Source organism: Ictidomys tridecemlineatus, chromosome X (genome assembly GCF_052094955.1).
Source record: "Ictidomys tridecemlineatus isolate mIctTri1 chromosome X, mIctTri1.hap1, whole genome shotgun sequence".
In the NCBI taxonomy this organism is placed as follows: Eukaryota; Metazoa; Chordata; class Mammalia; order Rodentia; family Sciuridae; genus Ictidomys; species Ictidomys tridecemlineatus.
Window position 1 is genome coordinate 67,616,575 of NC_135493.1, and position 18,351 is coordinate 67,634,925.

An 18,351-nucleotide genomic window follows, 5' to 3' on the forward strand; every position below is an offset into this window, starting at 1 on the left:
AAGAATGAAACTAGATCCCGTGTCTTCACCACCTATAAAATCTGACTCAAAATGGAGAAAAAAAAAAGACTCACATACAATACCCAAAACTATAAAACTACAAGAAAAAAATACATGGCAAATGCTATATCATACTGGTCTGATGGAAGATGCTTTGGATATGACTCTAAAAGCACAGGAAATAATAAGAAAAATTGAGAAATTGGAAGTAAGATGGTGGTTAAGTGAGATATTCCAGCAATTATGTACCCATATAGAAACCTATTCCCATACCAAATTACTTTCACAGGATTTAATAAGACCAGGTGAGAAAACTCAGTGCCTGATTTTCATATAATAACAATTATAATAAAAAAATATTCACTGAAAAGGCAGGAAGAAAAGATGTATATATATCATGCCTTCCCCAACTCCAAGCAACTCAGTGAAGAGACATCTGTTGCTTTGGAGAGGGAGATGGAATTAACCATGGCCTTAGACTTCAAAACCAATACCAGGCCTTCCACAATGAAATTAGTGCCAAGGAAAGCTCCACAGCTATTTCACTAGTCAATATCCACAAACTAAGCCCTTGGACTCTACTTATGTAGGCATCTAAGGGATAACTTCTATCATCTTTCCCCAACCTTCAACAATAAGACTCCACCCACTGATGAGTTGGATAGAGAAATAAACACTGAACTTAGCTTTGGTGTTCGGTGCTGGCAAACACTGTGAAACCCAATACAATATGGAGACCACAGTCCCCTATACCCAGGCCAGTGCTCAAGAATGAGCCTCTAGGCCTGTCTCATCACCAGGAAGAGACCTAGACCCCAGTGGAGAAGACTCATACTTTGAACTGCATTACCACTAGCCATGGCATGGGCCTGTCATTTACCCAGAGACTATGCAGATCCCTGTGCAGTAAGACTCAAGTAAATCCCACCTAATCATTAACCTGAGTAGCCAAGGGACAGTTGCTACCACCCATCCCCTAAACACTGGCACTACAATAAGAAGGTAAACTCCTCCCACCAAGGGTTAGGCCATGAAAGTGAGCACAGGACTGTGTCTTGGCAATGAGTGCAAGGAGACTGATCCTTAACAATGTGAATATCCTAATGATCCTTGTTCCCAGCCTATTATCTGGACCTGACCCAGTGTCAGGTAGAAATGCATAGACCTCATTGATTGAATTTTCCTTCCAGTCAGCAACAATCATGGCTCATTGGAGTGGTCCTAGACCATAAGTCTACCTCAGCAATGGGAAACAAATATCACTGAGGATGTTGGTCCTGCCCACATACTGTACTGGTCTCAGCAGGCTATGGGTTCTCAGTGTGACACAGCATTGTAGCATTGCTTGCCATAGGACAGCCCACATAATTCTTCCATTAACTCCAAACAGCGTAACATTTTGAGGGAAAGGTAGATAAGTGCCAATTTGTTGTACAGAAAACTCTAAGGTGAGGCCCACAACCAGGCAAATCAAATAGTACCTGACTACATACCAGTGACCATGGATAAGGTCTCTGGGACTACTCTAGATTCAGGTGGAATCTTGTGAGGATGGACTACCCATTTTAAATATAACCTCATTCATTCTGAATACACCAAATGCAGATTTCAGAAAAACCTGGGCTTTGATCTCCATCTAGTGTTCAAATAGTGACAGGACACCAATAGTGGATATAGGGTGCAGTTGGTTGGTTGCTGAAATAAGATTCAGGAAAAAAAAAAGGCTGACTTCTTAGAATTTCTGGAATGACAAGCAAAAACCCATACTGTAAGCATGGATGTTCATCAAAAGGCCTGCAATGGGACCATCATATCATCCAGTTATATCACTTGTCAGTATCCAAAAGAATGAAAGTCACCATACTTTATTGATGCATGTGTATATATATATATATGTTTTACTCAGCCATTAAGAAGACAAATATGTCATTTACAGGAAAATTATGGAGACAATCATGTTAAGTGACATAAGCAAAAATCAAAAACTCCAGAATCATATTTTCTTTCATATGTGGAAGCTAGAGACACAAATTTTTTTTAAATGACTCATGAAAATGGAATGGAAACCAGTAAGATAAAGGAAAGGGACTGAGGAGGGGAGAAGAGGGGAAGTGAAAGGAAGAGGCAATACTGTAGAAGGAAATTGGCTAAATTGTGTTATGTGAATGTATGCATACATCACAATGAATCTCAATATTATATATAATTCAACAATAAAAATGTTAAAGGTCAAATTATAAGTGCTAAAATAAATACTTAATCCTTCAATATGCAGATGATGTAGTATGCCAATATGAATCAACATCTTCACCTACTAACAAAATAAGGCATCAAAAACTAATGATACAAAACCCAATACTTGCAAACTCTCAAAAGGAGAATTGAAAATAGCTGTTCAAAGGAAATTCAACAAATTTCTAGAATAGACTTAGAAAAAATGACTCAATACTCTAAAAGAGAAACTTAACAGACAATTTGAAGTAATTTTTTAAAAATCAAACAAATTGTTAAGTTTAAAAGTATACCAAATAAATGCAAGGCACAGTGGTGTACACCTGTAATCCCAGCGGCTCGGGAGGCTAAGGCAGGAGGATTGCAAATTCAAAGCCTGCCTCAGCAAAAGAAATGCACTAAGCAACTCAGTGATACCCTGTCTCTAAATAAAATACAAAAAGGGCTGGGGATGTGGCTCAGTGGTAGAGTGCCCCTGAGTTCAATCTATGGTACCAAAAAAAAATTATACCAAACAAAATTAAAACATGGGTTGAAGGCATCAATAGCAGAACAGATCAAACAGAAGAATTAGCTCAAAGGCAGGCAATTTGAAAATAGAGGAGTAAAAGGACAAAAGAATTAAAAGGAATGGGGAAATATTATGGGTATATTATGGTAACATTAAAAGAGAAGAGAAAATATTTCATTCATTGATGTTCAAGTAGGACTTGAGAATATCAACAGAAAATTTCTCAAACCCAGATAAGGATAATAATATCCAGGCACAGGAAAGTCAAAAGGCAAGAATGTTCAGGAAAAAATTAACTCTTATGTACTACTGGTGGAAATTTAAGTTAGTACAGCCTTTATAGATAACAGTATAGATGTTCCTCAAAAACCACAAAAACCCCACAGATCTACCATATAATGCAGCTATGCCACTTCTGGGTACATATCCAAAGGAAATGAAATCAACATACCAAGGAGATATTTGAATGGTCTTGTTTATTATTCTGGCATTATTCACCATAACTAAGATATGGAATTAGCCTAGGGGTCTATGAACAGAAAAATGGATACATATACATTTTGTATATAGACACAACCACAGAGAATGAAATCCTGTTATTTCAGCAAAATAGATGAAACTGGACATTTTGTTAAGTAAAATAAGGTGTATACAGACAAGTACAGCATGGTCTACTTAATATGTGTGAACTAAAAATAAGTTAACCTGAAAGTAGGATATTTATTACTAGGGACTTGGAAGGGTATATTTAGGGGATTGGTGAAAAAGAGTGGTTGGATTTGATTAGTGCACATCACAAGCATGTTTGAAAATTCCACAGTGAACTCCATTTACATAGAATTATTAGTTAATAAAAAGAATAAAAATATGTTTGTATATCCTCACAAAAAGAAAGATGTCTGATGCATAAACAAAATCTTTCAGCCTTTTTCTAGAAACAGTTCAGAAAAAAAATAAAGATAAGCATAACAATCTCTAAGTCTTGGCAAGAGTTCTTGAGAAATTACTAAGAATCATCATCGGTTTTCATTGAAAAGAAAATTGAGGGAAGGGTTGAATGAAATTACTGCTAAATTCAATGTATTGGCTGCATGGTTAGTGGAGTTTGAAAAAAAAAGTGAATTGTTTTTGGCAGTCCCCACACTTGGCACTCTGGCCTTACACCTTTCACAGCAATAAGTTCTACACTCAGGTATGCTAAAAATTCCTTTCTATGCCTATCTCATGATAAAGCATAAGGCATGAAACCTTATCATACAATTATGTGCAATAATTGTTCAATAAAATAATATTGAACAGTTCAGCTTTGACCTAGCCAAGATACAAAGGACCCAAGAAATGTATGCTTTTCTATCTTTGGCTATGGGTATTAAGAGAGGAAAAGAACCACTCAGAGTTGTTACAGCATTGGTCATCAGAGAGAAAATGTGTCAAAAGAAATTTGACTCTTTTGGACAGATGACAATCCCATAAGACTTATGCTCTCATTCATCAAGGCACTCTTTCTCATACTGCTGGTGATAAAAGAAGATTCCTATGCAGGCCATACCAAATTTCTCTATATGGTATGGTTGTTATTCAGTGTTTGTGTACATACTGTCAAAAGCTATTATGTCTAGCTTCACTCCATTCTAGCTATATTGCATTTGTACTTCAGAAATTTCACCTATAAAATGGGGATAATTGTGTCTGCTTAATAGAATTGTGGTGAGAATTACTTTTGTTAAACCATGTAAATCACATATTAGAGTACATGGCACAGTGTAAGTGCCTAGTGAATTTTAGCTGCCGCTATTGTTGTTGTTGTTGTTGTTATACTCTACCAGTCACCATGGTATGCAGGACAGTTTCACTGATCTGATGTTTCCAGAATGCCTTCAGAAGCCCTTGTTTTGGGGATGGTGTGAGCCACTGAGTTCCCAGAAGCTATCTGCAGTAGCCAGTAAATTATTCATTGTTTCATTCTCCAACTCCTATGCCAGTAAATTATTCATTGTTTCATTCTCCAACTCCTCCCTATAGCTTTTGTTCAAGCTCTCATCTGAATAAACCTTTTTAGTCATAGCAATTCTTCACATCTGATGTATCAATGTTAGTTAGATATGGAAACCCTGCTTTTTGATGTGAGGCTTCAGCCCAGTGCCAGGAAAGATAATTTGAAGTAAAGTTGACTTTAAAAAGTAAAGATTTTCATCAACATTCCAGACAGCATGTTTGTTCCATTTGCTTTCTACTCTTCATCCTTGAAGTTTCACATAATTCTTTCATTATTCAAATGATAAACACAATTGTGATTCTCATTATATATCACTAACTAGTGGTAAGAATTATTAAGTTCTCTAAAGTTCACTTCAGAATTTGCTCTCCTAGCCAGCCACCTTACTTCCATCTTGGTATGATAAGGCTTTCTTGTAGTCCTCATACCTGACCTGCTCACATTTTTCCTTCTTTTCTAAATTCTATCATATGCCTTTTCATTAGCCCATAGGAACAAAATAAGACAGGAGTATAACACATAGAGAAAAATACATACTGATCTTCCAACATGATTCTATGCCAACCACTGTGCTACACAGACTATATATATATTCTCATTATTGCTCACTGTTAGAGATTATGTGCATAATAATGAGCATCTGTTTAGGAGCTACTATATGATAGATTCTTTAATAGATATTATCTCACTAATCATCATTCCTCCTGCATTAACTCTCTAGAATGGGTGCAATCACTCTCACTTTGTGGATGAGAAAACAAGATTAAGGAGCTGAAGTGACTTGCTCAACATCATACAATTCCTCAGAAAAATAAGAGACAAAGCTTAAAAATAGGCTGACCCATCTGATTCTAAAATCTATGTTCAACTTCTCTAAATGAATAGCTAAGTAAATGGCCTAAGAAATTATTCAACTGTGTGTCAAATATTTAAATGATTTATAATTAACTATAATGCTTTCAGTTTTAAAGAATAATTGATTAAGACACTGAAGAAAATTACAAATAAATTTTCAATAAACAATAATCTACGTAAGTTCTATGCCATTAATTTTTGATTCTTAAAATGGCATAGAACTTAAGTAGATGTTACCTTACTTTTACATGCTTTTCTATGCAACCAAAGTCAGTAGAGCCTATCCAACTGACATACAGGATACATAGTCAGGAAAAAGCCACCCTATAAAACTGATAGAGAGAACTTATCTGGTAGATGAACAAATATTAATTTAGGGACACAAGAAGCATGTAAAAGTAAGGTAACATCTACTTGCCTTCCCCCAGTGTATTTTCATTTCAGCAGGATTATACTTTAATCCTAAACAATGAATTTTCAATGATATATTATCAGGCATCTTGTCTGGTGTGTATTTGAGCTAACCATGATAGTCACATTTCCCTGCCACATCGAATCAAATCACAGAGGACAGCTTTATCTTATCAAGTTGAAAGTTTACCTGAGACAAAGAACTGTATGCTTCTCTCATCAATGCCAACCTTGTTTACAGCTATGCAGTAATATATACCAGAAATATTGCTGGTCAGTATGGTCAGTGAGCTCAGGGTCTTAAAGAGAGAAAAAGAAATTCATTAATCACAGTTATAAGATAAGGTAGCAATTAGCGCTCATCACTAAATATTTCTGACTCTTTTCCCTTCCAGAAAAATAGTAAGAATTCCCATTCTGGCTCCTTCGTAATTAAATGAGGCTGTGTGACTTATTCTGGCCAATGATTTGAAAGTGGTAATGCTGTGTGTCTCTTCTAAACTGGAGCATTTATTTTGTATTGCAAAACCCTCCATAACTTTTGGCTTCTGGCATGATGATTATCAATATTTGAGCAACCTGTATCCCTATAGGGTTAAAATAAAAATGTAATGTGTCAGCCTGTATCCCTAAAGAGTTGAAATTTTTAAAAAAGCCTTCCTGCAGATATAAATATTTATAATTTTAAACCAGATTTTGGAGGCATTTACTATCATCGTACAACCTAAGCTATCCTGACTGATGCATGAGGCTATATAGGAAGTGGTATATATTTATTTATTCACTAATACATTTGACAAACATTCTAGTCAAGGTCTTCTTTGAGTATGGATCTCTTAGGAAGGGATTAGAAATAGAATAATATCCAATTTCAAGAGGAAATCAAAACAACTTATAGAGTCATTCACAAGAATACCATACAGGCATTAACAATATTGCAACAAAGTACATTAAGTTTCAAAAAAACAACAACTAACATTTTAATAAAACATTTTACAATGTGCTGGAGACAATGGTAAGTATTTTACATATACTCTCTTTTTATTTTATTTCTATCCTAAACAACTCTATAGGACAAAAACCAGATATGGACAGGAAAATCACATTGAATTAGAGAGCTTCCTCACAGCCATCAGTTCAATCCCACAACCCCTGAAGTTTGAGATATCGAGACATTCCCAGACATTTACCAATATAGATTACAGCAGGAAAAGATACACGGATTCTACACTAAAGTTCCAAACTGCAACCAAAGTCAGTAGAGCCTATCCAACTGACATCCAGGATACATAGTCAATAAAAAGCCACCCTATAAAACTGGTAGAGAGAACTGATCTGGCATATGAACAAATATTAATTAGAAACACATGAAGCATGTAAAAGTAAGGTAACATGATCTCCAAAGGATTAAAGAAATGTCTAGAAAGAAGACGTATCAAAAGAGATTAAAATATTGATATAACTTTGTGAAGCCCAGTGGACATTTGTCTGTCTTCATCTTACTTGAGCACTTAATTGCATTCAATAGAATCAGTCATTCCCTTCATGACACAATTCTCTCTCTTTGGTTCTAGGAAACCATTTCCCTAATTTACTTGCTGCATCATTGACCATTCTTCTATCTGCTTTCATGGATCCTCCCTATTAGTTTGACTTATACATGATGAAGGACCCAGAACTCAGACCTGGCTTCCATAGACTTTCCTTAGCTCACCATTAAAATCTTCAATAAAACAAGACTTCACATTTCATATATCCAGTCTTACTATTATCAGAGCTCCTGACATTTACAATTTCCTTCTTGACATAATTTCTTAGATAAGACCAACACATCTAAAACCGAGCCCTTGATTCAACCTCCCATTAATGAAAATATGCTGTTCCCTTACTCTTTCCCATATCAGTCACTGGAAGCAACCAACTGGCATGACAAAAATATAGGAATACTTGATATTTTTTTTATTTCCCTCCCCTATCTTCACAGCTCACCAATCAACAAAAAACTTCAAAACATCAAAAATCTTCTTATTTCTGTCTATGCTACAACAATCCTAGTATCAACAGTTGTCACTCTTACCAAGACCATAAAAAAGACTTCTGATTTCTGCATCCTCTCTTGCCTCCTTCAAAGAAAATAGAGCTTCCAAGCAAATAACACATCAGAGTAAGCTCATTAAAAATTCATCGAGCCATGTTTCTCAAAATCTCTAGACAGTCTCCCTATGTGCTAAGGATGAAGTATAAAATATTTACTATTCCTTCAAGGCCTTATATTATCAAGTCCATGTTTGTTCTCAGACTTCAATTATTTTTACTGTCTCCTTTACTTTTCATGTTTTAGCCACACTGGATTTTTTTAAATGTTACTCAAATGTACAAAAGTCTTTATGGCCTCAAGGCCTTAAAAAAATGGCTAGACATAAACTGTACAATATGGTGGTGAAAAGTCACAAGTGCTGAGTACTTAAAATGTTGCTACTCCAAATTGATATGTTCTTTAAATATAGAATATACACAAGGATTTCAAAGACTTAGTATGAAAAAAATATTGAAAAATACCTCATGAATATTTTATGCTGTTTTTAAATGAAATAATATTTTAGATATACTGGGTAAATATATCATCAAAATTAATTTCATCTGTTTATTATTATTTTGCATAATGTAGCTACCAGAAAATTCAGAATTTATTTGTAGCCCACATTATATTTCTATTGAACAGAACTAGCCTCGCCCAGAGCATACTTTGTTACATGAATGTCTCCTTATCTTTTAAGTATGAAATTAAATGTTTCTTCTTCATAAAGTCTTTCTTTGTCAAAATAGCTATTTTTAACCAAAGTAGGTTCTACTCTCTATTATGCTCGATTTTTCTTCATAAAATTTTTAATAACTTGTATTTTTAAAATATTGACCCACCATTTTTATCCACATCCCATAATACACAATAAGCTCCATGAAAATGGAAGAGATGTCTGCTTTATATTTATCATCATCCCAGGTATAGTAACTGTTTGATGAATGAATGAATGAATACATACATACATTTTACTGATTTTGAAACTAAGATCCAGAGAGATAAGTGAATTGCTTAAATTTACACAGTTAATGAGTAACTGATGGAACCAAGATTCCAACACAAATCTTCTAGGTCCCAATCTGATGAATTTTCCATCATACAGCATTGCCATCCTTGGCAGATTCATCAATATTGCAATTTATGGTTTTTTTCCCATCTTCCATCATGCTTTATCTTTCACCTCTCTCATTGGATTAAACAAAGATCTCACAGCACCAAGGTTAACTGGCTGTGAGTGCTGTTATATATTTGATCCTTAGGACCATTAAAACCCTTCCACAGTCCCCTTAACACAATTCAACCTGAAACTCCAGAAACCAAGATGAGTAAGGGCTATCAGAAAACTCTTTATTTCAAGCACATTTTTACTACTTTCATGACCTTGGGACATAGAAGGAGCTGACTAAAGAGAAGCTTTATAAGAAAGAAAGCTACATCCTAATTATAATAACAATATTTATTTTTATAAGCTCTAAGCTTTATTTATAATCAGTATAATTTTCAACCATGCCCTAGCCCCTAGGCATTTCTGGAAATTAATATCAGTGCCTGAAGAATAGACTTACTTTATTGAGGTTTTAAGATCACTTCTACCACAGTAACTTTCAATCATCTACCTACCTTGGTCTTTTCTCCATGTGTCAATACCATTTCCTCAATGGAAAGGATCCTGTTGCTCAAAGGGAGGTCACTTTTCAAAGTCTCTTTGGAAAGATATATACGTTTGCCCCGTTCCCTACAACTGATAAAGAAAGAGATGGCATTTTCAGTCTTTTCACCACAAAGGTTACAAGATATATCAAGCACTTCAGAGAGTACATTGTATTAATCAGGGAAGGACTTTTACCAGAGAATCCTCACAAGTCTCCTTTATTATTGAATAAAATAATTTGAATCTCATCTAGGTTAAATGCAAATAAATCAATGATTTGGTGCTATTTTTTAATATATTGTTTAAGATTTATATGTTGTAAACTAAATATCCAATGCAACAGTGCTAAGTGGTAGGACCTTTAATAGGAAATTATTAAGTGATGCTCTCATGAATGGATTGAAATCATTACCATAGTAGCAGTATTATGATAAAGGCAAGGTCTGCTATAACTTGCTCTTTTATTCTTTTTCCCTTCCCCCTTCTGCTACAATTCAGTGCTGCACTAAGGCCCTCACCAGGTTCCAGAGCCATACTTCTGAAAGTTCTAACTTGTATATTCATGAGTTGAATGAAATTCTACTGCTTATAAATTACTTAGTCTCTAATATTCTTTTATAGACACATACAGAAAGACAGAGACAGAGAGATGGAGAGACAGAGAGATAGTTCGAAATTAGAAGATAATAGAAGATTGTATGTTCATGAAAGGCCTTTCTGAGGAAGTGACTTTTGAATAGAGTCCTGAAAGAAACATAAACCATGAAGATTTCTCAGGGAAAACAATTTTAAGTGGAGTAAATAGCTATTTCAAATGTACTGATCTGGAAGCATACCTTAAGTGTTGAAAAAACAAAAGGTCCATATATGTCATTTGAAGAAAAATGGATGGATCTCATGAGAATAATGGAGCTAGATAAGCCAGAGTCACAAAGTCAAAGACCATTAATTCTCTCTCATGAGTGGAAGCTACAGAGAAAAGAGACCTCATGAAAATAGAAGGGAGACTAGTAGAGTTGAGGAAGAAGAAAAGGTGGAGGGAAGAGGGAAGGGAAACATGAGCTACTGGAGAATGAAACTGAATTATGTATATGTATGAATACATCACAATGAATCTGACTATTATGTATAATCATAATATACCAATAAAAATAAATTTCAGTTAGCTCAGTTACCTTCTAAGAACATTAGAGAAAATAGGAATTTGTGAATCCAATTTCAATAAAAATCTTTGTGTATCTGGTGGCTTGGATTAAAAATTCATAATGTCAAAAAAAGAATAAAAAAGGTCCATTTAGCTGAAATTTAGCTGAGCTCAAAATTTGAGTATTTTTCTACTTTCTTGTTTCTAAACTATTGTAGAATATGAAGCCATTTGAGATTCTCCTTTACTTTTACCTCCTTCCAAATGAACTTGCCTGATCTGAAACTTTTGCAAAGAAGAAAGTGTCAAAGGAGCAGAGTTCTAGGCATTTGTTGTTCAATTAAGATCCACAGGAAGGTACATTACTGGAGGAAATGATAAGAATACTGAACTTGTACTCAGCAGATATGGAATTCATATCCAGGCACTGTTAGGTCTTTGTTCTGACAACTTACTTGCCCTTCTGAGCTGTTTCTTCAACTGTGAAAGTGGAACTAATATTCGCTACCCTATGGGCTTGTTTAAAGAATTCAGTGAGGATTGAGTTTCAAATAAATGTGTCTGACAGGAACTAGAATTTCTCCTAGAATATAGTAAGTGTTCAATAATTGTTAACTTAATGAAAATTTTGTTTGGAAAGGCACTTCAAAAAGGCACTTATGTCAGAAAAAATATTTACTCAGTCCTTCTCTTTTCCTTCAGATAGAAAGGTTCAAGAAGTTCAGTGTAGTAGACAAAGAAGAATGAAGTGAAGGGAGGGGGATGGGTAAAGGAAGGACACTTTCCTATGTACATACATGAATATAACACAGCGAATCTCATCATTGTGTACATCAAAAGAAATCAATTTAAAAAAATACCTATGGGTAAATGGCAGAAGGATCACCAAAGGGAAGGGAACAGGGAGTGAGAGAAGAGTAAAGAGAAGTACTGAAAACCTAATTAGAACAAGATATATTCCATGATTTTATAATTGTGTCAAAATGGATTCTACTCTCATGAATAACTAAAAAGAACCCATTTTTAAAAAGCAACAGAGTGTGAGGGCAATCTGGCTGCAACATCCATCACCCTATTGGTTTCCAGGGTTGATTCAGCTGATCTGACTGGATAGGCAGGTATCCCCTTCCTCCCTCACTGCTTCTTGTTTCTCCTTACCAAAGCTGAGTCCTTGGTCAAAGAGAATGACCGTCCCTGATAGAGGAGGAACATTCTTTAGTCAAGGATATATGAGTAGCTGCACTGCCCTCCAAACAAGCTTGTTAAAAAGGTACAAAAATAATGCAACTAGTTTCACTGCATTTCAATCAAGTGAGAGCAACAGGTGTGAATTAGGGATTATAGAATGTCAGAATGAGCAAGGGCACTAAACAAAACCAAAAGTGAGTAAGTAGGCAGCACTACTGTTACTATCCTCAAGAGTGCCTACTGTGAAGAAATAAGGATGCTTCCAAAAGAGTAGTAGGCAGGGAGCAACTAAATGTAGCTCTCTTATGGAAGTTTGTTGGACAGTACTTGTAAGAGAGACCAAAAGCCCCTCCTACCTGAAGATCTAGATCTTGGTCTGAGGGCCATATTCCCTACATTCCCTCTGAGTCAAGGCCTCTCCACCCAAAGCTAAGCTAGCTCCTAGTTATTGCCCACTCATGACTATGTGCTCAGAACTTCACTTGAATTCAGCACAGTGCAGCAATGACTTAATCAGATTAACAACTTTCCTGGTCAGAAAATATGTCATCCTTTAGACATTACCTAGAACTCAGATAAATTGTTTATAGAACTTCAGATTTATTCCAAGGCATAGAATTTCTGGACTATAGCAGGCCTGTAGAGAAATTTTATGATATAAGATAGTTTAGTATTGACCATGTATTCTTTTTTAAATTTTTTTATCTGTTCCTTTTAAACCAAGTTATGCTAATTATTCTGGAATTTGAGGCAATTCATTTGGTCTCCCTGAATTTTCCATTTCCTTTCTCTGATTTTTATAGTAGGCACTTTCAACTCTTTGTTGAAGAAGCTACTCTGAAATGGAGCTTATTGGATGAAACCAGAAAACAAAGTATTTAATATGTACTAGGAATAGAGTGGGGTTTTGATAAATAGAAGTTCAAAGGGCTAATAGTCAGGGTACCTTACTCTCATTGTTATTTCTGCTTTGACTGTGTTGTGATAAATGAGTCATTTCTTAGAAAATTGGGAATGGAATCACTATTTGACCGAGCTGTCCCTCTCCTTGGTCTATACGCAAAGGACTTAAAAACAGCATACTACAGGGACACAGCTACATCAATGTTTATAGCAGCACAATTCACAATAGCTAAACTGTGGAACCAACCTAGATGCTCTTCAATAGATGAATGGATTAAAAAAAATGGCATATATACATAATGGAATATTACTCAGCAATAAAAGAGAATAAAGTCATGGCATTTGCAGGTAAATAGATGGAGTTAGAGAAGATAATGCTAATTGATGTTAGCCAATCCCAAAAAACCAAATGCTGAATATTTTCTTTGATGTAGGGAGGCTGATTCATTGTTGGATAGGGAGAGGGAGCATGAGAAGAATAGAGGAACTCTAGATAGGGCATAGGGGTTGGAGGTGAAGGCAGGGGGCATGGGGTTAGAAATGATGGTGGAATGTGATGATCATTATTATCCAAAGTACATGTATGAAGACACAAATTGGAGTAAATATACTTTGTATACAACCAGAGATATGAAAAATTGGGCTCTATATGTGCAATAAGAAGTGTAATGCATTCTGCTGTCATATATAAATAAAAAAATTTAAAAATTTAAAAAATGAGTCATTTATCCCCATTTTGCTTCTCTGTCTTCACTGTTTACTGAGAAAGAGGAATCCCTTTCTTCCATCCTATGCAAGGATCATAGTAAAATAAAATGAGTGTATTTGAATATAAAGATGCTGACAAATTTTTGAGCCATGATTACTATCCCAATAAGACTTATCATAGGAGTGGTTCTGAAACAGATAAGACACGTCCACTTCCCTAGCTCATTACTGAATTTTTCTGTGCAATGACAGATGTTTAGAAATCTTCCCTGTTTTGTACCATTCCTACTAAAATATCAGTTCACAAATTACACCTAAATGCCACTGGTTATTTTAAGCTGTGACTTTGGAAGGAGAGAATCGTCCAAACCCTGGAGCTTGGGCATTGTTGGAATACTTCCTCCTTTAGTTTCCTTGGCCCCATCCAATATCCCTGATCCCAGGAGCTCTCATATCAGATTAAAGGGAAAAAAATGTTCTGCTAAGATCTTGAGTCTGCCAGATCTGTATGTAGCTCAGTAAATCCAGAAGATCTAAAATTGTGCCAGGTCCTTGGACATGAAAGTCACTTACAATTCATCTGTCTGGCTACAGGGCTCCCAGGCCCACATGAAGGAGGGTGAAGGCAGGCCACTTGCAGTACAGCGAAGGGTGTTCTCACTTCCCAGGAATACTGCATTATTGATCTTCAAGTCTGTATCCTTCTCATAAATCTTAGGTTTTTCTAGAAAAGAGGAGAAAAGAGCAGATATTTTTATCACACACTAAGGCTGACATTTTAGCTGGTACTCTCAGTACAGGTATCCCAGTGATTAAAACATTGAAATGCTTCTACATCGGCTTATAAGTAGTTGATATCTTCATCCTTCTGAAAATCTACTTCCCTCTATCACCACCCTAGTCAAACCTTACCCAGGAATTATCACTCCTCCTATTGATAGGGGGCAAGTGGTGGGAATATGAAGTTAAAGGAAGAATTCTATAAAACGTGACCACTGTGCTGATCCCCAACTGCTTTCTTTAACAAGAGGCAATTTACCCGTAGACCTGCCTGGCTTAAGGGAACAAGATATGTCACATTCTTCAGAAAATTACCTGTTATCTGCAAGAGAAATGCAGGCCCAAAATAATGCCAATAAAAGGAGCATTATTCTGAAAGGGTGGACATTTGTGACCCTTTTCATAAACAAGATCCCAGAAATCAGGGAGATAAGAAAAATCCCACCTTATCATAACCTCTATAAGAAAGCATCATTAAGAATCCAATTAGAAATACCATTATCTCATACTACAAAAAGGCTTCAAAAATATACATTGGAAAAAAGACAGTCTCTTCAACAAATGGTGCTGGGAGAACTGAAAAGCCATATGCACCAAAATGAAACTAAACCCCTGTCTCTCACTATGCACAAAATTCAACTCAAAATGGATAAAGCACCTAGGAATTATACCAGAGACCCTGAGCCTAGTAGAAGAAAAACTAGGCCCAAATCTTCATCATGTCAGATTAGGCTCTGACTTCCTTGACAAGACTCCTAAAGCGTAAGAAATAAAATCAAGAATCAATAAATAGCATGGATTCAAACTAAAAAGCTTCTTCTCAGCAAAAGAAACAATGAAGTGAAGAGAGAGCCTACATTTTGCGAGCAAATTTTTGCCATATGCATGTCAGATAGAGCACTAATCTCCAGGACATATAAAGAACTCAAAAGTTAACACCAAAAAAAACAAATAACCCAATCAATAAATGGGCTAAGGAGCTCAACAGACACTTCTTAGAAGAAGATATACAATTGATCAAGAAATATATGAAAAAATGCTCAACATCTCTAATAATTAGAGAAATGCAAATCAAAACTACTGTAAGATTTTATCACATGCCAGTCAGAATGGCAGCTATTAAGAATACAAATAATAGTAAGTGTTGGCGAAGATGTGAGGGAAAGGGTACATTGATGGTGGGACTTCAAATTGGTACATTTCCTCTGGAAAGCAGTGTGGACATTCCTTGGAAAACTCCTCCGTCTATACCCAAGGACTTAGAATCAGCAGTGTAAAGCAGCCACATCAATGTTTATAGCTCAATTCACAATAGCTAAATTGTAGAACCAAACTAGATGTTCTTTAGTAGATGAATGATAGAGAAACTATGGTATATATACACAGTGGAATATTACTCAGCATTAAAAGAAAATAAAATTTATGGCATTTTCAGGTAAATGGATAGAGTTGGAGAATATTATGCTAAACAAAGTAAGCCAATCCCCCAAAACCAAAGGCCGAATGGTCTCTCTGATAAGTGTATGCTGATCCATAATGGGGGCAGGAGGGCATGGGAAAAAATGGAGGACCTGTGATTGAGCAAAGGGGAAGGAGGAGAAGGGAAGGGACATGGGGGCAGGAAAGATGAGATGGACATCATTACTCTAGGTACATGTATGACTGGACATATGGTGTGACACTACATCATGTACAACCACAGAAATGAAAACTTGTGCTGTAATTGTGTACAATGAATCAAAATGCATTCTGCTGTCATGTATAACTAATTAGAACAAATAAATACATTTTAAAAATATGTTGAAGACAGCAATCATATTACATTCAGAATGAGGGTTCAGATCACAAGCTTAAGAACAGCTGTAGTTCTCACAGGTAACAGTCTGTGTAGCTTGAGAGAGTGATGAATCCTCTGTGGAACTATTTCATGGTCTCTAAGTGAGGCTAATAACTTGGGCTGCTTAATGGTATGAGGATTTAATAAATGCTTATGTGAAAAAAATAATTCAACTAGACTTAGAAAATATTTCAGAGTTAAGTTCATTTGCAAAATTACTTCATAGAAGGATATTTTGAAGTCTAAATTTTGATTTTGTACATTGAAAAAAATATGACTTGTCAAGAAAGAGGTCAGTCATCTTATTTCCAGTTCAAACAATGTGTCTGTCTCCAACATTAGGCTCTGTGAGCACCTATAATTTGCTAATTAGCATTAGTTTATAAAGAGAAGAAATTCATGAACATAGGCAAACAGTGAATTAGAGGAAAGAAATCAAGGGGGAGGTAGGAAATATGGGATAGAAAACAACAATGGAATGAGATTGACTATGCTATGTGCATATCTGAATATATCACAATAAATCACAGTTTTATGTATAATTATAATGCACCAATTTTTAAAAAAATAAGTAGAAGATCGGTAGAGGGAGGAGATGAAGGAGAAGGAAGGAAGGGGAAAATGAAGTACTGGGTAATGAAAATGAAGCAAATTATGTTATGCACGTATGAATATGTCACAATGAAATTCACTGTCGTATATAACAATAATACACTAATAAAAATATTTTAATATAAAAAATAATCAAATTAGAACCTGACAGCATAGGTTAAGGTGACTTAGAGATGTCATGACAGTGGGAACTTGAAAGTCTGATGTTATCCTGCTGTCAGTCAAAAGTCAAGAGGTGAACTTGGGCAGGACTCACTGGAAACTTCTCTGAGATCCCTAACAAAACTGAAGTTCAGGAGAGGCACAAGGTCCCTCCCCCTCTGAGGGGACTCACTCCCTCCCTTTAAAGTATCCCCTTCCATTTTCCTATTCAATCTCATTCCATTCTTGTTTTCTATCCTATATTTCCTACCTCCCCCTTGATTCCTGTCCTCTAATTCACTGTTCTCCTTCTATTTCATGAGTTCCCCCTTTTTATAAACTAATGCTTATTAGCAAGTTATAGCTGCTGGCAGAGCCTAATGTTTGAGACAAACACATTGTTTGAACTGGAAATAAGATGACTGACCTCTTTCTTGACAAGCCATTATTCCAGGCAATAAACTCATGCCTGTAACTCTGGACTAAAATGTCTGAAATATTTCAGACTTGATCAAAAGAATCAGGGTTTGAAGAGAGGGACATTCATGCTGCCTCATTTTTCCAGAAAGTCCCAGCCCTGTAACACTATAAGGTCCCCTTCCACATCATGGGAATTCTATCTCCTCCAAAACAAATCCCACACCAATCAATCTTCCCTTTCATTATTGTATGTAAATTTTATTCTTCAGGTTCGTGAGAGAAGAACCCAGAAGAAAATTGATGAAACCTGCAGCCTGCACAGACCCCATCTGCCAGAAGAAGTGAAAATATAATTTCATCTTAAAACTCTGGTTTCACCATGATACCTCCATGGAGCAAAAACTAAAGGACTGTGGGCTGGGGTGGTAGCTCAGTGACAGAATGCTTACCTAGCATGTGAGCCACTAGGTTTGATATTTGGCATTGCACAAAAACCAACAAATAAAATAAATGCATGCTACCCATCTACAACTACAAAATTATTTTTAAAATAAAGCATTAATATACAACATAGCAGAGGCCTCTTTTGACTATTATTCTATATTATAAGAACATTTAACATGAGATCTACCTTCATACCAATTTTCTAAATATATAATATAGTATTGTTAATTATGTTGTGCAGTTTGATTTCTAGGACAAACTCACCTTGCATAATTGAACTGTCATACCCTTTAACTAGTAACTCCCTTTTCCCCAGCCAATTCCATTCCATTCTCTTTTTCTATGGTTTAGAGTAATTTAGAAGGCTCCTATAAGTTGAATTACGTAGCATTTCTTATTTTATGTCTAGATTATTTCATTTAGTACAATGTCTTCCAG

The 18,351-nt window shown here is 35.7% G+C and overlaps 1 protein-coding gene across 5 annotated transcripts in view; it reads right to left on the reverse strand.

Moving 5' to 3' along the window:
• LOC101955809 (vascular endothelial growth factor receptor kdr-like) overlaps positions 1-18,351 on the reverse strand; it is a 291,669-nt gene that overhangs the window by 154,559 nt on the left and 118,759 nt on the right. For all 5 annotated transcript variants that reach the window (XM_078034616.1, XM_078034613.1, XM_078034614.1 and 2 more), the window contains 3 exons: positions 14,253-14,403; positions 9,706-9,826; positions 6,196-6,304 (listed from right to left, as the gene is read on the reverse strand). In XM_078034616.1, coding sequence (XP_077890742.1) covers positions 6,196-6,304; positions 9,706-9,826; positions 14,253-14,403 — 381 coding nt within the window. The remainder of the gene's footprint in view (positions 1-6,195; positions 6,305-9,705; positions 9,827-14,252; positions 14,404-18,351) is intronic.